The sequence below is a fragment of the Protopterus annectens genome, chromosome 9.part0 (assembly GCF_019279795.1).
Source record: "Protopterus annectens isolate FY-2018-M chromosome 9.part0, PAN1.0, whole genome shotgun sequence".
Lineage (NCBI taxonomy): Eukaryota > Metazoa > Chordata > Ceratodontiformes > Protopteridae > Protopterus > Protopterus annectens.
Window position 1 is genome coordinate 957,383,279 of NC_056743.1, and position 24,923 is coordinate 957,408,201.

General features: G+C 44.1%; 1 protein-coding gene across 6 annotated transcripts in view; it reads right to left on the minus strand.

The window, feature by feature from the left end:
• The window catches only part of UBQLN1 (ubiquilin 1), a 1,666,336-nt gene that overhangs the window by 1,447,674 nt on the left and 193,739 nt on the right, over positions 1-24,923 (minus strand). For 5 of the 6 annotated variants that reach the window (XM_044083698.1, XM_044083697.1, XM_044083695.1 and 2 more), the window contains exon 2: positions 13,496-13,647. In XM_044083698.1, the coding sequence (XP_043939633.1) occupies positions 13,496-13,647 (152 nt within the window). Of the gene's footprint in view, positions 1-13,495; positions 13,648-20,285; positions 20,310-24,923 lie in introns of those variants that run through there. The other variant, XM_044083699.1, reaches the window with a different exon arrangement.

Genomic DNA, 24,923 nt, shown 5'->3' on the forward strand with positions numbered 1-24,923 from the left:
GTAGACAGCACAATAATAGGTGGCTATCAAAAATGTTAAAGACAGTAAGGACAGCAAAGGCTGAAGTAGAAAGGAATCAATAGAAGGAATCTTAAAAGGAAAAATGTCTTTTTAGGTGTACAGCCAAAAGGTTGACAAGGACAGAAATGGCCAAGCTGAGCAAAGACAGAGGTCACAGAAGACCTGAAAAAAGGCTACTGAATGAAATTTATTCTGCTTTTGCCTTCACAAAGGAAAGCAAGGGAAGGCTGCCATGCTGGAAGACAGGCAAAAGAGAACAAAGAAAACCATGAACAGGCACCATGATAAAAAGGCCAGTGGCTGAGGGAATTGGCTGCCCTTAGGGAGGATAAAGTACAACGATCAAACAGACAACCTCCCAGAGTCTTCAGAAATCTTATCAATGTCTTGGCAGATGCACCCTCCCAGGCATCTCCAACATATCACCAACTACTTCAGAAGTGTCAGATGACTGGAATACAGCAAATATGGCACCCATGTAAAAGGGGATGGGAAGAAGAAATCTAGGAACTACATAACGAAAGAGGCAGTGAAAGTCATGGAAAGAATCCTTAAGGGAAGTTAAGAGGACAACAATTTCCCAGACAGCAAGCAACATGGCTTCCAAGCCAAAAAAAGCGGTCAAGAAATTCAGATCTGTGTTGCAGCTTGAACTTGGCAAGGCAGCACCAGCAGAAAGTCTACGTGGACTTCATCATAGCCACTGACTGTCCCATACATAAGGCTGACACAGCATAGGACCCAGACTGAGGGAATGGACAACTGCTTGGCTAACAGTGGTACACAAATAACTAGAATATCATTAAATAAGATGCCTATTTGAGTGCCTATTTGAGTACCAAAGAGGCCTTGTGCTAGATCCAGAACTCTTCAGTGTGTGTCTCTGACATATCTGAAGGAATACTAAACAGAACAACCTCTCTGTAGGTGACACAAAGACAGATACAACAGCAGAAGAGTTGGGGAAAAAAGACCAATGAATGATTTCAAAAGGCCAAACAAGTGAGAAGGAAAGTGGTGGGTTAGGCTCAAGCCAAAATAATGCAAAAGTACAGTTTTGTACCTACCATAAATGTAGATATTCGAGTGCTAATACAGCTGCAGTCATAACAGATGGGTTCTCCTGCTGTCAGGCGGGTCCTCGGTCGGCCGAATTCCAACGTCTAGGTCTGGCGTCGGTTGTCGTCGCTTCTTCCCTGACGTCAGTGCGACAGGGGTATAAAAGAACCAGCCGACGCCATTTTCTTCAGTTTTTCTTGCCCCAGATGTCAGGTGCCCCCAGAAGGAAGGCAAAACATAAATTTATGTAATAATGCAATGCAATATAATCAAAAAACAGTAGTTGCAAGCAAATACACCATGAAAGAATACCCCTAGAGGGGAAGGAGGGAGGGAAACCTGGACTGCAGCTGTATTAGCACTCGAACATCTACATTTATGGTAGGTACAAAAAGTACAGTTTTATACCTCCCATAAATGTAGATGTTCGAGAGGTATGCATCTGCAGTCCTAACAAATGGGTTGTCCTGCCTCAGGCAGCCCTTCGGTCGGCCGGATTCCAAAGTCTGGGTCTGGCCTCGGCTGGTGTCGCACTTCACCCGACGTCATAGCTGCTGTCAATTGGGTATAAAGGCATCAGCCGACACCATTTTCCTCAGTGTTTTTTGCCCCAGATGCCAGGTGCCCTCTAGGAAGGCTAAATTTGGATAAATGCAAATGATTCCAAACAGTAGAGAGCAAACAAAAATAACCATGTATGTACATATATACAAACAAATACACCATAATAGATTCCCCCAGCTAGCTACAAGATGGGCAAATACCCTAGGAGTACCACAGAGGGGAAGGAGGGTGGGCAATCCTGACTGCAGATGCATACCTCTCGGACATCTACATTTATGGTAGGTACAAAACTGTACTATGTCCTTCAAGGATGCATCTGCAGTCCTAACAAATGGGTAGAATACCATAGCCAAACTGGGGGTGGAGGCACTAAGAAGATTATGGTGTAGTTAAGATCCCTTGCAAAACAGCAGTGGCAAAGCCTGCTCGGGATCTGGAGTATAAAGGCAGATTATAATGCTTGGCAAATGTATGCACGGAGCTCCAAGTAGCAGCCTCTAAAATGTCTTTGGTAGCCACTCCTCGTAAGAAAGCTGTAGTAGTGGCTGTAGCCCTTGTGGAGTGAGGTCTGATGTTTTCTGGAGTTGTCTTTCCATGAAAGGAGTAACAAAATCTAATGCAATTTCCTATCCATTTTGAGATTGTCTGTTTTGAAATTGCTTTTCCTTCCATTCCTGCTGCATATGCTACCAGAAGTTGGTCAGTTTTTATATTGTTCTTGGTTCTGTCCAGGTAGTAGCGCAATTGCCTGTGTACATCCAAGGTATGCAGTAGTCTTTCCCCCCTGTTCTGTGGGTTGGGGAAGAAAGTTGGTAGGTGGATTGCTTGGTTCAATGATACCCTGGAGACCACCTTTGGCATAAAAGTAGGGTTAGTTCTAAAGGACACGTAGGGTTAGTTCTCAAGGACACTCTATCCTGATGGAAGATAAGGAAGGGCTGTACTGCCATTAATGCCTGTAATTCAGAAACCCTTCTTGCTGAAGTGATTGCAAGCAGGAAAGCAGTTTTCCAAGATAAGAACTGTAATTCTGCTGTTGCTGCTGGTTCAAAAAAGGGGGAAGTGTTAACTTTTCTAGCACAAAGTTTAGGTCCCATGTAGGCAAAGGTGGCTTCCTTGGAGGCTTTACATTTTTAATTCCTCTCAGAAACTGCCTGAGTAGAGGATGAGAGAAGACTGGAGGATCCATGTTATATTCTGCTGAAATTGCTGATGCATGAATCTTGATGGAGGAGTAAGACAGGCCATTGTGGAAAAGCTCTGCTAAATATTCCAGGATGTTAGCTATGTTTGCCAATGATACATTTTCTCCTTTTGCTGCACTCCAAATGAGGTATCTTTTCCATTTTGCTGAATAAGTCTTCCTTGTGGAGGGTCTGCGAGCCTCCAGGATAATGTCTTTAACCCTCTGAGATAAATCTGGGTTATTTTGTTTTATGTAAGATTCCAAGCAGCTAGCTGCAGTGTTTTCAAGTTTGGATGCAGGATCTTGAAGTTGTTCTGTGTTAGCAGCAAAGGAACTAGAGGTAGAGGCCATGCTTGTGCCAGAGACATACTCCTCAGTAGCGGGTACCAATGCTGCCTCGGCCAGTCTGGAGCTATCAGTATGATCCTTGGGTGATCTTCTTTGATCTTCAGTAGCACTTTGTGCATCAAAGGAAGAGGTGGGAATGCATATGCTGTTAGGTTTTCCCAACTGAAGGATAGGGAGTCCACCTTCCAAGCAAGTGGGTGGTATGTCCTTGTGCAGAATTTTCTCAATTGGTGGTTGTGTGGGGATGCGAACAGGTCTATTTCTGGTAGCCCCCATTTCTTTGTAATGGATTTGAAGATGTCCGGATGCAGCATCCATTCGTGTGCATCCGTGGTAGTTCTGCTTAAGGTGTCTGCTAGTATATTTTCTTTTCCTGGCACAAATATGGCCTGGAGCTGAATGTTGAGGTTCAGGGCCACATTCCACAGGTCCATTGCCATCCGGCATAGAGGATATGAATGTGTGCCTCCCTGCTTGTTGATATACCACATAACTGTGGTGTTGTCCGTCCTTATCAGTAAATGACCTTGTTGAAGAAACGGTCTGAATGTCTGAATTGCCTGTTTCACTGCCAGCATCTCTTTTTGATTTATGTGTAGGTTCAGCTGGTCCTGTGTCCATAGGCCTTGTATACACTTGTCTGCCATGTGTGCCCCCCAACCGAGGTCGAGGCGTCCGTGGTGATAGTCTGGCTTGGGTGAGGGTTGTGGAAAGGCAGTCCTTTGTTCAACTGACAGGCCTGAGCCCACCACAGGAATTCTTGCTTCAGGCATGGAATTATTGGAATTTGGGTCTCTAGGCTGTGCTTGTGCTGAGACCATAAATTCCTTAGGTACCATTGCAACTTCCTCATATGTAGTCTGGCATGTGGGATCAATAGTATGCAAGATGCCATGTAACCCAGGGCTTGCAGGACTTTCCTTGCTGTAAGCTGGTTCTGCGTTGTTAATGCCATGAAATAGAGTGGTAGTTGTTTTTGATTTTCTGCTGTGAGAAATGCCATTTGATTTGATGTGTCCAGTTCTGCACCCAAGAATGTAATCCTTTGGGATGGTACCAGCCTTGACTTTTTTATGTTGACTGTGTATCCCAAGGCCTGCAATAGGTGAATAACCTTTTCCAAATCTTTTGTTAATTTGCTCTTGTTGTCCGCTTGTATCAGGCAGTCGTCCAGGTATGGATAAATTTGAATTCCCTGAAGCCTGCAATGAGCAATTACTGATGCCAGGCATTTCGTGAATACTCTGGGCGCAGTAGATAAGCCAAAGGGCAATGCTGAGAATTGATAATGCTCTGATACTGCAAGAAATCTGAGGTATCTTCTGCAATCTGGTCGAATAGGGACGTGCAGGTATGCCTCCTTGAGATCTAGAGTCACCAGCCAAGACTCCTTGCCCAGCATGGGAAGAAGTTGCTGTAGGGTCAGCATTTTGAATTTTGGAACAATGAGATATGTGTTCAGAGCGGACAGGTCGAGAATAGGTATCCATTGGTTTTCTTTTCTTGGCACCAGGAAAAGTCTGGAATAAAATCCTTGTCCTTGTTCCATAGCCGGTACCTTTTCTATAGCTCTCATCCTTAGTAAGTGGTTGATTTGTCCTAGGCGTTTGTTTTGGTTTGGTGGTAGGTTTGGCATTCCTCTCTTCCTTGGTAGAGTATGGAAGTGAAACCTGTAACCTTTGTCTATTGTCTGTAAAATCCATTTGTCTCCTGTAATGTAATGCCAGTTTACTGAAAATAAGGCTAGCTTTCCGCCTAAGGGTGCTTCCAGTTGTTCCCTGGTAGGCGGTATCAGAGCCAAGTCACTGTGACTGTCCTGTGGAAGTGGTAGTAGCTGGATCTGTGGCAGTACTTCTCTGGTTGTTAGGCTGCCACTGACGTCCCCTGTAGGCACCTCTGGATTGACCTCTGCCTTGAGTGCCTATTTCTGCCTCTCTGTGCTCTGGTGGTGTCTGGAAAGGACCAATTCTTCGAAGGCCAATTCCTACTAAACCTAGGAGGCTGGACCTATAAGAAATCCTTGACTGTTTGGACAGATTTTGCTTTTTCTTCCACCTTCTTTAGCACTTGCTGTGCAGGGGAGCCAAACAAACTGAGTTTCTCCATGGGAGCATCTAAGAGCTTTGACTTTACATGGTCTGGTAAGGATTGCTCTTTTAACCATGCATGCCTTCTGATCACTGTACCAGTCATAGCTGATCTAAAGGAAGCCTCCAGTGCATCATAGCATTTTAAGGAATGATTACTGACCTGCTGAGTGTTATGTACCAAATCCTGAAGGGACTTACGGTCTATAGGTTCAGGAGAGGATAGTTTTTTATTTAGCTGATCTAACAAAAATTCCTGATACTGGATCATGTGGAATTGACAGTTTAAGGCCCTAGCCGAAAGAGTAGCAGAAGTATAAACTTTTTACCCCATCTCTCTAATGCTCTAGATTCTCGTTCAGAGGGAGGGGTTTTAGCAGTTGCTACAGCTTTGGGGCCCTGAGAAATAGTTTCAGGATCTGCAATAGGAGCCTTATACAAGTGATAATGTGTGTCCGGGACCCTGTAGTATCTGTCGGGCTTAGCAGGGGCCGGGAAGAGAGTCAGGGGCAGTACAAGCATCATTGAATGCATCATCCACAACTGTTAGTACTGGAGGAATGGCTAAAGGCCTATGCTGTGGCAAATGTAAAAGGTCCTTAGCCGTTTCCTAGAATCTGAAAAATCCTGGCCCTGCCATTGAAATTGCTCCCTCATAGCATGCAAGGTTTCCCCAAAAGAAAATTCTTCAGGAGGAGAGGCAGAAGGAATGGAGTCTTCTGCGTCAGAATCCTCATATGGAGAATAAGGGCCTTCTGGAGGATTTGATTTTTCTGAATCATCAGAGGAATAATCCGTAGAAACTGGTTCAGGGGGCTCTGCTCTAGGCCTCTTCTCTGGAGGGGGATGAGAGGCCCTGTCAGGGTGAGGTTGGGATCCCCTGATCAAAGAAATGAGATCCTCTGCCAGGCTGAGCATTTGGGAACTAGAGCTAGGCCTGTGTGATGGGGTTTTAGCAGGCAAGGCCTTAGAAGATTTAGCTGCTTTAGCCCTAGAGAAAGCCTTGATAGACATGGATGCAGGGGGCCTAGCAGCTCCACGTGCAGGAGTAGATATGTCCAAAGGAATAGTATCTGATAAATCCTGGGTGCCTGCTACAGCAGGAGAAATTTCAGTAGCAGATTCAGCCATGCTGAGTGAGGCCTCGGCTGTAGGAGGAATGCTTTCGGCCGAAGGAAGAACCAAGGACTCTGTTTTAGCCGAAACAGAGACACTCGCGGTTGGCTTAACCGTGGTTTCGGCCGAAACCGCGGACCGCGAGTGTCGGTCCTTTTCCTTACGCTTTTTAGCTAATTGTGAAGACGGAGTCTCCGACGGCATTTTGTAAGCAAAAGCGGGACCAAAAAACTCCTCCGCAAACTCCGACCGACGTCTAAGTGTCCGTCGGTTGAAGGAAGCACAGGCTAGACAAGCTGCTACGTCGTGGTCTGGGCGTAGGCAAGGAAGGCAGTAAGAGTGGAAATCCTTATGAGGTATTTGTTTCCCACAAGTTAAACAATTATTTACTTTTTCTGACATCGGCTGAGGCAAGAAAGAGTCCCCAACGGGGTACTTAGCTTTTTAGAAGTCTTCGGTAGTAGAAATCTCTGGATCTGACTGACCGGCACTTGCGAACAGCTTCTGCTTCGGGCACCGCGCGGCAAGAAAGACTGAGGAAAATGGCGTCGGCTGATGCCTTTATACCCAATTGACAGCAGCTATGACGTCGGGTGAAGTGCGACATCAGCCGAGGCCAGACCCAGACTTTGGAATCCGGCCGACCGAAGGGCTGCCTGAGGCAGGACAACCCATTTGTTAGGACTGCAGATGCATCCTTGAAGGACATCTGTACTATGTTCATCGTGCATACAGCTGCAGTCATAACAGATGGGTAGAATCCCAAAGCTAGGAAAGCGGTGGTAGGCAATATGTGGAACTAGGAGGAGCCAAAATGCCCTGCAAGACTGCAGTGGCAAAGCCTGCTCTAGATTTGGACTATAATGGTAGGTTGTAGTGCTTGGAGAAGGTATGCACAGAACTCAAAGTGGCTGCTTCCAAAATATCCTTGGTAGGAACTCCTCTGAGGAAGGCTGCAGAGGTGGCTGTGGCCCTGGTGGAATGAGTTCTAATGCCTGTTGGTACAGTTTTGCCATGAAAGGAATAGCAGAAGCGTATGCAGTGGGCTATCCATTTTGAGATTGTCTGTTTGGAAATTGGCTTTCCTTGAGCTCCTACCGCATAGGCCACAAAGAGCTGTTCTGATTTTCTGAAAGGTTTTGTTCTGTCCAAATAACAACGCAGCTGCCTGTGGATGTCCAAGAAATGTAGTAATCTCTCCCCTTTGTTTTGAGGATTAGGATAAAAAAGTAGGTAAATGTATGGCCTGATTTAAAGCTACCCTGGATACCACTTTAGGCATAAAGGACGGGTTGGTTCATAAGGAAACTCTGTCCTGATGGAAGATGATAAAAGGCTGGACAGCCAAGAGAGCCTGTAGTTCTGAAACTCTACGAGCTGAAGTGATAGCCAGAAGGAAAGCTGTTTTCCAGGACAAATATTGCAAATCTGATGAGGCAGCTGGCTCAAAAGGAGGCAAAGTCAGTTTTTCCAGAATGAAATTAAGATCCCAAGCAGGTATTGGTTGTTTCCTTGGAGGTCTTAAATTCTTAGCCCCTCTGAGGAACTGTCTTAATAGAGGTTGAGAGAATAAAGGTGGATCAGTGTTGTATTCTGCAGAAATGGCTGAGGCACGGATTTTGATGGAGGAGAACGAAAGTCCACTGCTTAGTAGTTCAGCCAAATATTGTAGTATTTGAGGTAAATTCAGTTTTCCAGGGTTCTGGCCCTTTTTCTCATTCCAGACACAAAAACTTTTCCATTTTGCGGAGTAAGCTTTTCTAGTTGATGGCCTTCTGGCCTCCAAAATGACATCCTGCACCTCCTTGGAGAGTAGGGCCTGCTGTGATGCTAAGGAATCTTCCATGCGGCTAGATTGAGTGTTTTTAACTGACTGTGAAGAGTTTTGAAGCTGTGCTGAGTCAGAAGAAGAGGCATTAGTGGCAGGGTCCATGGTGGGGAATGAGTCAGGCTCCTCAGGAGTGGGTACCAGTGTTGCCTTGGCCAGTCCGGAGCAATGAGGATCATCTTTGGTCTGTCTGCTCTGGTCTTCAATAAGACTTTGGGCAGCAGAGGAAGAGGCGGGAAATGAGTCAGGCTCCTCAGGAGTGGGTACCAGTGTTGCCTTGGCCAGTCCGGAGCAATGAGGATCATCTTTGGTCTGTCTGCTCTGGTCTTCAATAAGACTTTGGGCAGCAGAGGAAGAGGCGGGAAGGCATAAACTGTCATTGATGTCCAACTGAAAGAGAGCGTCGACTCTCCAGGCCTTTGGATGGAAGATGCTTGAGCAGAATTTTGTCAATTGATGATTTTTGTGGGAGGCAAAGAGATCTATGTCTGGCCTTCCCCATTCTTGGATTATTTCTGTAAAAACTTTTGGATGCAACTTCCATTCGTGTGGATCTGTCATATTCCTGCTTAGGTTGTCTGCCAGTGTGTTTTCCTTGCCTGGCAAGTACTGTGTTTGTAGTTCCATTTGTAAGTCCATGGCCATGTTCCAAAGTGACATGGCCAGTCTGCATAGGGGATAAGAATGTGTTCCTCCCTGCTTGTTTATGTACCACATAACTGTGGTGTTGTCCGTTCTTATCAATAGCTGGCCTGGTTGTAGAAGGTCCTTGAAAGCTATAATAACATTTATTACTGCTAGCATTTCTTTTTGATTGATGTGAAGGTGCGTTTCTTATTGGGACCATTTGCCCTGAATGCACCAGTCTGTCATGTGTGCCCCCCAGGCGTAGTCCGAGGCGTCTGTTGTGATGACTTGATTTGCTTGAGGCTTGTTGAATGGAAGACCTGTGTTTGATTGACATGCTTGAGCCCACCACAGAAATTCCTTCTGCAGACATGGAATTAGTGGTATTATTGTTTCCAAACTGTGGCTGTGTTGAGACCATATGTTTTTTAAGTACCATTGTAGTTTTCTCATGCAACTTTGCACATGGGATTAGTAAGATGCAAGATGCCATGAATCCCAGAGCCTGCAGGATTTTCCTTGCAGTTAGCCTGGTGCAATTTGCCAGTGTTCTGAAATATTGAATTAGTTGCCCCTGCTTCTCTGGCATGAGGTAGGCCATCTGGGTGTTTGTGTCCAAATTGGCACCCAGGAAAATTATCTTCCGAGAGGGTATTAGTCTTGATTTCTCTTTGTTGACTGTGAATCCCAGAGAGTTTAATAACATTATTACATAAGCCAGATGTTCCAGAAGAATGTGCTTGCTGTCCGCTTGGATCAGGCAGTCGTCCAAATAAGGGTATATTTGTATCCCTTGAAGTCTGCAGTAGGCAATTACTGATGCCAGGCATTTCGTGAATACTTTGGGCACAGTAGATAAGCCAAAGGGCAATGCAGAGAACTGATAATGGGTTGAACCTGCAAGAAATCTGAGGTATCTTCTGCAATTTTGTCTGATTGGGACATGCAGGTATGCCTCCTTGAGGTCCAATGTTACCAGCAAAGACTCCTTGCCCAGCATGGGAAGAAGTCGCTGTAGAGTGAGCATCTTGAATTTTGGTACGAGTAGGAATGTGTTTAGGATGGAAAGATCCAAAATAGGTCTCCAATCTTTTCCCTTCCTTGGCACCAGAAATAGCTTGGAATAAAAACCTTGACCTTGTTCGTGTGTAGGTACCTCTTGAATAGCTTTCATGTGTATAAGATCTGAAATTTGCTTTTGTGCCTCTGCCCTTTGATTGTGTAGCAGGTTTGGCATGCCTCTCATTTTTGGAAGGGTATGAAAGTGGAATTTGTAGCCTTTGTTTATAATGTCCAGGATCCATTTGTCCTTTGTGACAACATGCCAATTTCTAGAGAATAGTGCCAGCTTTCCTCCTAAGGGGGCTGCCATTTGAGACCTGGTTGGCATGCAAAGGGGAAAGTCATTGGGTTTGCTTTCTGAAAGATTGCGAGTTGTCCTCACCAACTCTTTGTGTAGGAGCTTGCCATTGTCTGCCTCTATACGATCCTTGGGATTGTCCTCTGCCTCTCGGGCGCCTGTATCTGCCTCATTGGGGTCTGTCCGTGGCAGGAAAGGACCAGTTTTTGGAAGGCCAATTTCTAGTAAAACGTGGGGGTTGAACCTGCAGAAATTCTTTCACAGTTTGCATTGATTTAGCCTTTTCCTCCATTTTCCGTAATACTTCCTCAGCATTTGCCCCAAATAGTACATCCTTTTGAAGAGGGGCGTCTAGTAATTTAGCTTTGACATGATCAGGCAAGGCTTGTTCCTTGAGCCAGGCATGCCTACGTATGACTGAGCCTCTAACAACAGCTCTACATGAGGCCTCTAAAGCATCAAAACCACATTGTAAGGTATGTTTACCCACTTGTTCTGCACTATGCATCAAATCCTGCAACTCCTTCAAGTCTGGTTGTTCAGGTTGTGACATTTTACTTTTCAATTGAGATAACAGAAACGGTTGGTATTTTAGCATATGAAACTGACAGTTTAAGGCCCTCATGGATAAGGTAGCCGAGGTATATACCTTTTTTCCCCACCTTTCTAAGGATCTGGAATCTCTCTCGGAGGGCAATGGATTTTTGGCAATGGAGGCCTTAACTCCCTTGGGCCCCTGTGAGATGGTTTCTAGGTCAGCAGCATGGCTTTTGTATAGAAATTGGTGTAAGTCAAGAACCCTGTAGTACCTGTCAGGCTTAACTGGAGCTGGAGGAAGAGAGTCCGGGTTAAGGCAGGCCTCCGAGTAAACATCATCTAGGATGTCCAAGACAGGAGGTATAGCCAGAGGCCTGTGCTGGGGTAACAAAAGAAATTCCCTGAGCCTTTTCTTGGAGTCTGAATAATCCTGGCCTTCCCAGTGGAAGTGTTCCCTAAAGGTATGCAAAGTTTCCCCAAATGAGTAATCCTCAGGGGGGATACAGAAGGAATGGACTCCTCTCCATCAGAGTCTTCAAAAGGGGAGTAAGACTGTTCCTGATCATTAGAGTGTTCTGAAATAATGGAGCCCTGATCAGAGGAGGGGGAATCTTCCTCCACTCTGGGCCTTTTGTCTGGAGGTGGCTGAGAACCTCTGATTAGAGTAATTAAATCCTCAGCCATTTTAAGCATCTGCTTCTTAGGCATGGGGCCTGGAGATGGGCCCTGTGTAGCTGGTCTCTTAGGGGGCATGGTTGCTTTAGACTTGGTGAAAGCCTTGATGGAGAAAGAAGAGGAAGGTCTGAAGACACCTTGAGTGGAGGTGGACCTGTCCACATTCTGTGTTTCAACGCCAAGAGTGGCTTCGGTATCTGTAGCCGGGGTGTGGGCCGAGGAGCCTGCGACCTCGGGTACAGGAGACACCGCCAAAGATGTGTCGTCGGTAATCAGGGGCTGCGTAGGCGCCTCGCTGAGAACCAGACCACGTGCAGTCGGCTTTGGCGTGGTGTCAGTAGAGGCCACAGACCTCGAGTGTCGGTCCTTGTCTTTGCGTTTTTTAGACAAGACCGGAGTCGGAGTATCCAACGACATAGTATAGTTAAATGGTTTCCCAAAAAAATGCTGGGCGAACTCCGCCCGATGCTTAATAGTGTGTTTGTTGAAAGTAGCACAAAAGCGACAGACCGAGACGTCATGGTCTGGGCCTAAACAAGGTATACAGAGGGAATGGAAATCCTTATGCAGTATTTGCTTCCCACAAGTAATACAATTATTAACTTTGTCTGACATCGGTCTGAGGCAAGAAAAGTACTTAGCTTTTAAGAAGACTTCGGTTTCTAAATTTTTCGTAATCTCAGGAGCTGGCCGACCGGCACTTGCGAACTGCTTCTGCTTCGGGCACCGCGCAGCAAGAAAGACTGGAGAAAATGGCGTCGGCTGGTTCTTTTATACCCCTGTCACACTGACGTCAGGGAAGAAGCGATGACAACCGATGCCGGACCTAGACTTTGGAATTCGGCCGACCGAGGACCCGCCTGACAGCAGGAGAACCCATCTGTTATGACTGCAGCTGTATGCACGATGAACATCCACACCAGTGCTATTGTGACCAGCTGGAGAGGAACTGTTGGCAATACCACAGGAGCAGGATCTGGGGGTGTTGATCAAAGCAGGATGGACCAACACCAGCTGCAGAGGGAGACAGCAGTGGCAGCAGCAAAAAGAATGTTGTGACAAGTCCGGAAGCAGGAAAGATAATGCTTTACTCTATAGGGCCTTAGACCTCACTTTCAGTACTGCACACAGTTGCAGAGGTCAAGTAAGTAAATTGACATCTGCTACTGAAAGAAACTAGAGGAAAGTACAAGAAAGATCTGTTGGATAAAGGTGAAGGGAAATAACCAGAGGCTACAGCTGCTAGATCTCTTCTTAGTGGAGACCAAATACAACAGTGGAGAGAACATTACGCTGGTGCATAAGATAGTGTCACAAAGGTGTGAAGGGGTCATCCTGTAGGAAGGATGAAGACAGAAGGGTACAATGGCACCAGACTGTGAGGACCACAATTCCCAGGATCTCAAAGTATATTTTTCTGCACGAGAATTAAAGACCCTTGGAATGAGCTAGCAGAATAGGTGGAGGATAGGGGATCAACAAGAAGGCATGACACAGCTTGGAAAAGGGTAAAAGTGAAGGGGAGAGGTAAAATAACTGAATTTATTATAACAAACTTGATAGGCTTATAGTCTCTTGCTGCTAAGCAGCAAATTAAATACTTCACTGTCAAAATCACAACAAAATACATGCAAATTTTGAAGAGAGCAGTCTGGGATTATTTCTTCAGACAGGAACTGAAGTACAGAGTAGAAAAGCTTGACAGAGTACCGTGCGATGCCCGATGGAAAGGGGAGAGTATCTGCGGCCACAGAACGTTTTTCCTAATTGACAGTCCTTACACCTGTGGTGTTAAGCCTTACAGGTTACCAAACACTGACGCCTTTTTAGATCTAAAGATTAAGAATGAAAGCTGTGGTTTATGAACACATCTTTGTAAACTGCGTGTTTAGCAGCAGTCTGAAAAAGAACTCCTGTACAACCACACACAAATACAATGCATCTCCAGACCTTGCTACAGATATTTATTGTATGTTCACAAGCTACCTCCTCCAAATTCAAATAAACACAACAAAATACTTGTCACTGAAAAAACAATTATTTTCAAACACATGCTATAAAGCCCATTCTTATTATTATAGTTTTACCTGTTTTGTGTTTTGATAACTAGGTGTACAGTTAAACCATCATGGATTCCATGCTGTGTCAAAGTATCTTGATCTTTCAGTATTTTTCCAGCAAATATCAACACAAGCTGGTCAGTATGGGCTTTGAAGCGTTTTGAAATCTCTTCTTTAAACTAGAGAGAACAACAAAGCACTACTGGTTAGCATTCAAATAACCATGATCTTTCCACTGGTGTCTAGCCACCAATAGTTATATCGTCTTATCATAAATTTTAAACATGAACTTTTCTCAGTGCAACTGTATCTTTAATTCACTCGCTTAATTACTTTTGCATTTCTCAGAAAAAGCAGTAAAGCAAAAAATGACAATTACTTGTCCATTCTCCCACCAACAGATTAAAATTTAAAAACTGAGAAAATCATAGTTATTCCTATTAAGAATCCATTAGAAGCTCCTGACCAGCCCACTTTATCCACCACAAAGAAGGCACAGGGTTTGATTCTCAACGAGGGAAATTGCCTAGGCTTAAAACTCCTTACAAGGGCAGCTAGTCTACAACTTCCCTAAGAAGATATGCACCGATGTTCGTTTCACTTCCTGATCCAACAACAAAAGTACCGACAGTAATAAGGGATAAACATGGAGAAATACCAGAATATCAAACTTGCATAGTTGGATATCTGCCCTACTCTTCTCCCCTCCATATGCCAGCAAGCACAATATGATGGCAGCATTACTTAGTTTATTGACAAGGGCAGTATCAAAAAGTACAGTTTTGTACCTACCATAAATGAAGATGTTCGAGTGTTCACACTGCTGCAGTCATTACACTTGGGTTATCCTGCCGTCAGGTGGTCCCGCAGTCGGCCAGAGTTCCAAAGTCTTGGTCCGGCGTCGGTTGCTGTCGCCTCTTCCCTGACATCAGTGCGCCAGGGGTATATAAGATGCATCCAACGCCATTTTCTTCAGTTTTTCTTGCCCCAGATGTCAGGTGCCCCCAAGTAGGCAGGCAATACATATTGCTAATAAAAAATATACATATGAAATAAAAACAATACCTTCAGATACAAGCAAATACACCACAAAGGTTGTATAGGATAGAAACTAGTTCAGAGGGGATGGAGGGTGGGTAACCTGGACTGCAGCAGTGTGAACACTCTAACATCTACATTTATGGTAGGTACAAAACTGTACTATGTTCATCGTGTTACACTGCTGCAGTCATTACACTTGGGTAGAATCCCAAAGCTAAGGTTGGGTGGCTGGTCTATAAAGAGTTAGGATTGGCTATGAGGCCCTGCAGAACTGCAGTGACAAATCCTGCTCTGGATTTAGAGTAAAGAGGCAAGTGGTAATACTTGGTAAAGGTGTGCACTGAACTCCAAGTTGCAGCCTCCAAAATTTCCTTGGTAGGTACTCCTCTGAGAAAGGCTGTTGAAGTGGCTGTTGCCCTGGTGGAATGTGGCCTAATGTTATCAGGGACTGATTTTCGCCCTGGTGGAATGTGGCCTAATGTTATTAGGGACTGATTTTCCATGCTGTGTGTAGCAGTAACAAATAGAGTGTCCTATCCATTTGGATGTAGTCTGCTTTGAGATAGCCTTGCCCTGTGATCCTGCAGCATATGCAACAAACAGTTGCTCAGTTTTCCTGAAAGCTTTTGTTTTGTCCAAGTAGAAGCATAGCTGCCTGTGTATGTCCAAAGAGTGCAGAAGTTTCTCCCCTTTATTCTGGGGGTTTGGATAAAAAGTTGGCAAATAGATGGTTTGGTTAAGAGCCACACTAGATATCACTTTTGGCATAAAGGTAGGGTTTGTTCTTAAAGAAACCCTGTCCTGATGAAAAATTATAAAAGGTTCCACTGCCATTAATGCCTGTAGCTCAGACTCTTCGTGCTGAAGTTAATGCCAGGAGCAGAGCTGTTTTCTATGATAAAAATTTTAGATCGGCTGTATTGGCTGGCTCAAAAGGTGGGCCAGTTTTTCCAAAACGAAATTGAGGTCCCAAGTTGGTGTTGGTGCACTCTGGGGCGGCCTTATGTTTTTAGCCCCTCTGAGGTACTATTTTAGCAAGGGATGAGAGAATAGAGGAGGGTCCGTGTTGTAATGTGCTGAAATGGCAGAGACGTGGATCTTAATTGATGAGAAGGATAGGCCTTTGTCCAGCATCTCAGTTAAGTATTGTAAAATCTGAGGAATGTTTGGGACACGAGGTTCAAGGCTTTGAGCCTGGTTCCAGGTGCAGAATCTCTTCCATTTGTCTACACAAGCTTTCCTAGTGCTAAGCCTCCTGGCCTCCAAAATGAAATCCATAACAGCTTTAGAGAGAGGTGTTGCCTGTTTGACTAATGAATCTGACCATGCAGCCAGGTTTGGGTTTTGAGCTGACCGTGCAGGTTCTGATTGTTTTGTTGAGTCAGAAGGCGTGGAATTTGAGGTAAAATCCATGGTGGGCCTTGAGCTAAGTTCTTTAAGATTGGGTACCAGTGCTGGCGTGGCCAGTCTGGAACAATCAGGATCATCTGTGGTTTTTCTTGTCTGGTTTTCAGGAGTACCTTTGAAAGGAGAGGCAGTGATGGGAAGGCATAAACTTTTAGGCTTTTCCAGCTGAACGAGAGCGCATCCACTTTCCATGCTTGTGTGTGATAAGTCCTTGTGCAGAATATTTGTAGTTGGTAATTCAGTGGGGAGGCAAAAAGATCTATGTCTGGGCATCCCCATTTTTGCATTACCATGCTGAAGATTTGTGGATTCAATTTCCATTCGTGAGGGTCCATGATATTTCTGCTTAGATCGCCTGCCAGAGTATTTTTCTTTCCTGATAGGAATTGTGCTTGCAGATGAACTTGATACGTTAGAGCTGTGTTCCACAAGGTCATGGCTTGCCTGCATAGTGGATAAGAATGAGTGCCCCCTTGCTTGTTTATGTACCACATTACTATGGTGTTGTCTGTCTTTAATAATAATTGTCCTGGATGCAGAAGGTCCTTGAAAGCTGTTAGGGCATTTTGAACAGCCAACATCTCTTTTTGATTGATGTGAAGATGCATCTGGTCTGTGGTCCACTTGCCCTGAATGCATTTTCCTGCCATGTGTGCTCCCCAGGCGTAATCCGAAGCATCTGTTGTTAGAGTCTGCCTGGCTGTGGGTAGGGTAAAAGGCTGACCCTTGTTTAGGTGACATGCCTGTGCCCACCATCGAAACTCCTGTTGTAGGCAGGGAATCATTGGTATTACTGCTTCTAAACTGTGAGAGTGTTGAGTCCAAACACTTTTTAGGTACCATTGTAGTTTCCTCATAAGCAGTCTGGCATATGGTATTAGTAGTATGCAGGATGCCATGAATCCCAGGGCCTGCAGAATTTTTCTTGTAGGGAGATGGGACTTTTTTGCCAGTAATTGAAAATATTGAGTTAATTGAATTTGTTTGTCTGGCGTGAGATAAGCCATCTGGGTCGTTGTATTTAAGCTGGCACGCAGGAATATAATCTGTTGTGAGGGCACTAGTTTTGACTTCTTTTCGTTTACTGTGTACCCTAGACAAATTAGCTACCTTTTTACAAACGCCAGATGCTGTAGAAGAATGTCGTTGGTCTCTGCTTGAATGAGGCAGTCGTCCAGGTATGGGTATATTTGAATTCCTTTTTGTCTGCAAAATGCAATTCCTGGTGCCAAGCACTTTGTAAAGACCCTGGGCGCAGTAGATAAGCCAAAGGGCAGTGCAGAGAATTGGTGATGCATTGTACCAGCTTTGAATCTGAAGTATCTTCTGCAATTTTGTCTGATAGGGGCATGCAGGTATGCCTCTTTGAGGTCCAGAGTAACAAGCCAAGCCTTCTTGCCTAGCATGGGTAGAAGCTGCTGAAATTTCAACATTTTGAATTTCGGGATATCCAGGTAAGTATTTAGAATTGAAAGGTCTAGTATGGGCCTCCAGGCCTTGTCCTTTCTGGGGACCAGGAAGAGTCTTGAGTAAAATCCTTGTCCTTGTTCCTGTTGTGGTACTTTTTGAATAGCTCTCATGTCCACGAGGGCTGAAATTTGTTTTTGGTGCCTCTGCCCATTGATTCTGTGGCAGGTCTGACATTCCTTTTAGCCTTGGTAAAGTATGAAAGTGGAACCTGTAACCATGAGACACAATTTTCAGAACCCATTTGTCTTGGGTGATTGATTGTCAGTTTTGAGAAAAAAGTGCTAGTTTTCCCCCTAAGGGAGATGCCATAAGGGAAGTGTCTGGCGTACGAAGGGGGAAGTCATTGGGACTGCTTCCTGTAAGGTTGAGACTTGCCCTCACCTCCTTTTGGGGTTGAGGTGCCCCACTGGTGTTGTCTCTGTTAGAGCCTTGGGGTTGAGATCTGCCTCTTGGGCGTCTGTATGTCTCTGTGGCCTGTCTGACACTGGAAAGGACCAATTCTTTTTTAGCCAATTTCTGCTAAATCAAGGTGGCTGTACTTGTAAGAAATCCTTGACTGTTTGCATAGATTTAGCTTTATCCTCCATTTTATTTAACACCTCTTCTGCCTTTACACCAAACAAGGTATCTTGCTGTAAAGGAGCATCCAATAATTTTGCCTTAACATGATCAGGTAAACTCTGTTCTTTTAACCAAGCATGTCTTCGAATCACAGAACCTGTAACTGCGGCTCTACAAGAGCCCTCTAAAGAATCAAACCCACATTGCAGAGTATATGTTTTCCCACCTGTTCAACTGCATGCAATAAATCCTGCATTTCTTTACAGTCAGGAGCTTCTGAGCTTGCAAGCATTTTCTGTTTTAACTGAACCATTAAATATTGTTGGTACTTAAGCATGTGAAACTGGCAATTTAAAGCCATTACTCCTAAAGTTGCAGAAGTGTAAACTTTCTTCCCCCATCTATCCAAAGCTCTGGAATCTCTGTCAGAGGGTACTGGATTTTTTGCAATGGAAGCCTTAACCCCTTTTGGACCCTAGGAAATAGTTTCTGGATCAGCAGAAGGGTTTTTATAAAAGAAACTTGTGAGAGTCAGGGACTCTATAATACCCATCTGGCTTGGCTGGAGCAGGGGGCAAAGAATCAGGACATAAGCTGGATTCAGAGAACACATCATCCACAATATCAAGCACAGGCGGAATAGCCAGGGGATTCTGAATAATCCTGACTTTCCCAATGGAAATGCTCCCTCATGGAATGTAAAGTTTCCCCAAAAAAATAATCCTCAGAAGGAGAGGCTGAAGGGATAGATTCTTCAGGATCAGAGTCCTCATAGGGGGGTAGAGAGTATCCCTGGTCTGAAGAGGAATCAGAGGAAATGGAAACCTGATCAGAGGAATCAGTCTGTATCCTGCCTAGGCCTTTTCTCAGGAGGGGGATGGGAACCCCTGATTAGAGTAATGAGGTCTTCGGCCATTTTAAGCATTTGTTTCTTAGGCATGGAGGACTGTCCAGGAGAATGCTGTACTGGCTTCTTTGTCTTTAATGGTACTTTTGTCTTGGCTGCTGCTTTAATGGTAACTTGTGAAGGTCTGAAAACACCCTCAGAAGCCGATGCCTGCTCAGCGGCTCCGGACCCATCTGAGGGATTAGTTTCCATAGGCCCAATACCTTGAGTTTCCAGAGGCCTAGTTGTCTCCACGTGGGAGACAGAGGCGGCCTGTGGCTCTGAGGTAGCAGGTGTCAGGGGCTGCGAAAGCACCTCACTGAGAACCGGCGAACCGGTGACTGGCCTAGAAGAGGTTTCGTCGTCGGTTTTGGACCTCGGATGCCTGTCTTTATCCTTGTCTTTGCATTTTTTCGGAACTGCGGTCGTCGGTTGATCCAACGGCATAATATGATTGAACCTTTGGCCAAAGTAGTGCAAAGCAAAATCAAAACGGCTTTTTATAGTGCGTTTGTTAAATCTAGCACAAAACCGACAACTAGTGACGTCGTGATCAGGGCCCAGGCATGGAATACAGTAAGAGCGGAAGTCCTTATGAGGTATTTGCTTCCCACAAGAAATATAATTATTAACTTTTTCTGACATCAGTCTGAGGCAAGAAAAAAAGTTTCCCCAATGGAGTACTTAGCTTTATTGAAGAGTTCGGATCTTCGACTTTGAAAATCTCAGGAGTCGGCCGACTGGCACTTGCGAACTGCTTCGGGCACCACGCGGCAAGAAAGACTGAAGAAAATGGTGTTGGATGCATCTTATATACCCCTGGCGCACTGACGTCGGGGAAGAGGCGACAGCAACCAACGCCGTACCAAGACTTTGGAACTCTGGCCGACTGCGGGACCACCTGACGGCAGGATAACCCAAGTGTAATGACTGCAGCAGTGTAACACGATGAACATCAGAATATTTATCAATGTCAGCAGGAAGAGTAGTAAAGAACAAACATTATGTACTTAATGTAGCAGCAGCCCTGCATAAGTAGTTGCAGCTCCTTTGCATTTAAAGCTTTGACCAACGGTACTAAGTCAGCTTGCCCCCTAAAACTTTCCAAGGCTACTGCAGCCCAGCCCCTTTACTTATCTTCTTCTAGAATCCCATGCCCCAACCTCTAGATTTCCGAACTACAGAAGCCCAAACCTTCACCAATTAGAATGAAACAGCCAGCAGAAAATAAAATGGAAAAAGGAAAGAAAGTGGGCATTAGTGTTCTCAGGAAAATTCTCTTAAACAGTCATACTGACTTAACTGTCCTTGGTTTTGGGAGCTTCCAGAATTCTTCTTGGAACCACCTTGCCATTGCTTTTTAAACAATCTGTTTTCCTACCAAGGGACAAGTACAAATAAAACATTCTTTAGAACCAAAATACTGTTCTACGGATTGTGACAAAACATCACCATTTAATAACGACGCCTCTGCTTCTTCCTCTTGTTCCTGTCTGGCTGCCAATGCTGTGTTTGCTCTCCTAGACAGGGCATCTGGTCTGGAATATCCCTTTGGTCTTCTGATCTATTAACTTTCTGATCTCCTTGGGGGTACAAAATCAGAGGTTAGTCGATTGTGTAAGGGGGATAAAAAAATCATCTGCAGACAATTCTGTATTAGAATAGGTATTCTCTACATAGGTGTTCAGGCTCTACCCATCTCTACATAGGTGTTCAGACTGTACCCATCACCGTGAAACACCGGATCAGGAAAAAACTATTTCCTCTCATATCTTCCACCCAATCCCTTCCATCTTTTACTACTTTTCTTGTTCCTGACTATTTGGTGGATACTACAACAGATGATTCAGTCCCTTCCACTTCAAATATCACTTCTGAACAAAATGTTTTTTTTTTTTGTTTTTTTTTTAATTTACAATTATAGTGGAACTCTTATTTCTAATTACTTATATAAAATCTTTTCTAGAGGTTTCACCTTTGTCCCGGCAAAGGATTTTGATTTGGCTGACACCATCCTGGAGCTGGAACTATTTTACAGGAAAGTTAATTTTTCTTTGAATATGCAGGACAGATTCCATACTGGGATTCAGATGCATAGGAAAAGTAAACGGAATCCCCCTTTGGCAACTGCATTAACACTTTGGGCGACTATGAAGTGGAAGTTGGGTACCTGTACAAGAATAAAAAGAAAAAAACATTTATGGACTCACCATAACATTTCATCTGTGTTGTCCACTTTTATTCTTCCGCAACTGATGGGGATCGGATCCGCCTCAGCCTTTACTAAAGCTCGTGGCAACCAAAAACTCTTTGGGCTACTCCCTTACCCATAATGCACCAACTCCAATTACCTCAGATCTTGTTTTCTGCCTTAGTAAAAAGTAAAAGATGGAAATTATTATGGAGAAGCTGTATCTGGAGCTTATATAAAAATTATTAAAAAAAAAAAAAAAAAAAAACCATGAAGACACAGGTCCAATAAAACAATCATTCATCTAAAAGCCTTCTGGATGGGGGTTGGTTGGAGGAGGAGTTGAGGAAGAATGAAAATGGACAACACAGATGGAATGTTATGGTGAGTGCATAACTTCTTTTATCTGATGTTAACTTTCATTCTGTCCTCAACTAATGGTACAGAGCCTCCAGCTACTGAATTTCCAGCCTGGACTCAAGGAAGGATATTCCTGAGCACCACAGAACCAAAACATGCCCTTCCTCTGGAGACCATATCTAATCTGTAGTGAGTAATAAAGGTGCGGGGGAAGCCCAAGCAGCTGCTGCACAAATTTCATCCATGGACACACTGGACTGTAAAGCAGAGGATCTGGAGTGGGCTCAGACAGATTTTGTCAGAGCAATGCCCAATTACTTTATACACAAAAGAAATGCAATTTGTTATCTATTTAGATAGCGTAACTTTGGTACCTGGATTACCCAATGTTGGCTCCACATATGAAACAAACTGATAAGATTTTCTGATTTTTTTTGTCCTATGCAAGTAAAAACGTAACAGTCTATGAACATCCAATAAATGTAACGTGTATTCTCCTTTGTTAGAAAATTTGGGAAAGAATACTGGCAAATTAATGGATTGATTTACATTGGATTCAGACACCACCTTTGGAAGAAATGAAGGGTTGGAACGTAAAGTAAATCTGTCTTCATGGAAAACCAAGTATGAGGGTTTTGAACAGAATGCTTGGATCGCAGAAATTCTTCTGGTTGAGGTAATGGCCACCAAGGAAATGGTCTTCCATGAAAGATACTGAAGTTCGCATGTAGTTGAGGGTTCAACGGGAGATTGCATAACAGACTGCAGCACAAGGTTCAGGTCCCAAGGGGGGAGTAGGAACTTTAAAGGGTGGCCTTAAGAGTAAACCTTTGCTTAACTTATGAAATGCTACAGAAGAACTATTTATTCCAATATGAAAAATTGGAAATTGCTGCTAATTGTACTTTAACAATAGAAAAACTGGCTCCTTCTTCAAACAGATATGCTAACAATTCCAACATACTGTGAATGGGAGCTGAAAAGGGGTCAAATATTACAGTTTTGAGCCCAAAAAACAAATGTCTTCAATTTGTTGGAGTGAAGTTTTCTGGTGGAAGGTCTATGGGAGGAGAAAAGAATATGACTGACAGGAGAAGAGAGCATAGGTTGTCTGGCTATTAATGGAACTGGAGGAACCAAGCAGTCAGCCTGAGATTCACTATGTCTGGATGTATAATGCCTGTTGGGTGAGACAGGAGGTCCAGAATTGGATCCAGAAACCAAGGTGGTTGAATCAGGTGAGGCCAAAGGAAGGGAAACCAAATTTATTGCACCTTATTGGCCTCAACGAGGATGACCTTACTCTTCAACCTTGCTGGTTTCTGAAGAAATTTGGTATTAATGGAGTGGGGAGGATAAGCATAATGGAAATTGGAGCCAAATCGGGAAGTAGAGCATTCCTCAGGTATTCCCCTTGTTGGGGGACTAGGGCCAAGTAGCTGCTGCATTTGTTACTCAGGGGGGACGCAAATAGATCACAGAAAGGCTGGCCACATTATCGGAAGATTGTTTTTGCAATCTTTTTGTTGAGAAACCATTTGTGAGGTAGAAGAATCCACCTGCTTAATTTGTCTGCTACCACGTTGGACTTCCTGGAATGTGTATTACTAAAGAATGCGGTTGGAAGAGATCACCCACTGCCACATTCTGAGAGCTTCTTGACATAATGGGTAGGATTTGGTTCTTCTCTGTTTTGTTGATGTACCAAACCACTAACATGTTGTCCGACTGTACTACAATTGTCCCCAAATTGAGAGCATTCCGAAATGCCTGAAACGTTATTAGCACTGCTCTCATCTCCAGGATATTTACATGCAAATTTGCCTCTGAAGGGACTAGGTGCCTTGGACAGTCTTCCCCAGATAATGCCCCCCCACCCTACTAGGAAGCGTCTATGGTCACTATGGCTTTGGTCAGAGGGGGAATAAATGGACAATCTTGTAGAACCTGGTCTGAATGAATCCACCATTTCAGATCTCTCTTGCAGATGTGAGTGATTCTCATCTTTTAAGACACTGGTTGATAAAGAATAGACCACTGAGTAGCCAACATCCATTGCAGAATTTTTATGTAAAACCTGGTGAGAGGTACTACCACCATTGATCCCAGAGCCTGAAGGACCAGTCGGGCTGAAACTGAAGTGCTGCATATTCTCTTTTTGACTTCATATCTTATTGTCAGAACTGTTAATAATGGAAGGGAAGCAATTGTTGTCTTTGCATTGAGAATGCCTCCTATAAACTCTAAAGTCAGAGTTGGTTTCCGATGAGATTTGTCATAGTTTATGGTAATCCTCAGATGACGGCAAGTCTGAAGAACCTGGTCTCTTGCACATACGAGTTGATGCATGATCGCAGCAAAAAATGAGCCAGTAGTCTCGATATGGAAACACCCAGAATTCTTGCAGTCTGAGGTGAGCTGCTACTACTGCAATGCACGTGATAAACATCCTGAGAGCTGTGGTAAGTCCAAAGGGCAGTACTTCGAATTGACAACTGGCTCCCAGCTGGAAGCGCAAGTACCTTCTAGACAATCTGTTCATCTTTATGTGATAGCACACCTCATGAAGGTTTACAGAGCACACCCAGTCGTCCTTACCCAGCAATGGGATATTGGGACTGAACCATGACCACCCGAATCTTGGTTCTTTGAACTGTCTTGTTTAGTTTGGAGAGATCCAAGACTGGTCTCCAGTCCCCTGTTTTCTTTGGCACTAAAAAGAACCTTGAGTAAGTTCCGGATTCTATCTGGTCTGGTTCGACTTCTTGGATGACTTTATCTAGCAGCTTTTGTATTTGAATTGCTTTGAATTGAATTTGTTTTTTTGTTTGTTTTACAATAAATGTATATTCTCAGAGATTTGTGGGACTGATTGAAGAAAATCACTGGTGTCAGATTTGACGAGGGTGCCCTTTTTTGCCATAGCGGACATAAAGGTCTTATTTTCAATCATTCTCAATGATACAGGGTTTGAATGGTTTTGACAAGCTTTGCCTGTAGGATAAGATTTCAACATGGAGAATAATATTCTTGTGGAATTTATGGAGACAGTCTCATTAACAACTTTGTTTATTTTGAGAACGAATACCTTAAACACAAGGATGGCCAGGGGTGCAGCTTCTGCCCCTGTTTTTGCAAACACAGTTTTATGGTTCTGGGAACAACAGTATATCATTCATTGTGAACACCAGAATGGCACACTTTCACATTTGAGATTTCTGGATGACATTCTTATTTTCTGGAAAGGAATTGTTGACAGTTTGACCAATTTTATTATATACATGTAAACAATACAACTTCCTTTGCACAATTTACTTTTACTGTGAGTGATAAGAGATTATTTGGACATTAGTATTTATAAGGATATGCAAAAACTTTTAGTTATGTACTTACCATAACTTTAGATGTTTGGGATCCATCTCGCCTACATTCTGTATTGATGGGTTCGGAGCCGATCCCTCGGCTCCGACTCGGCACGCTATGCTATAGAGCGAGGCCTCTTATTGGCTGAGCTATTTCTTATCCCAGGATGCACCACC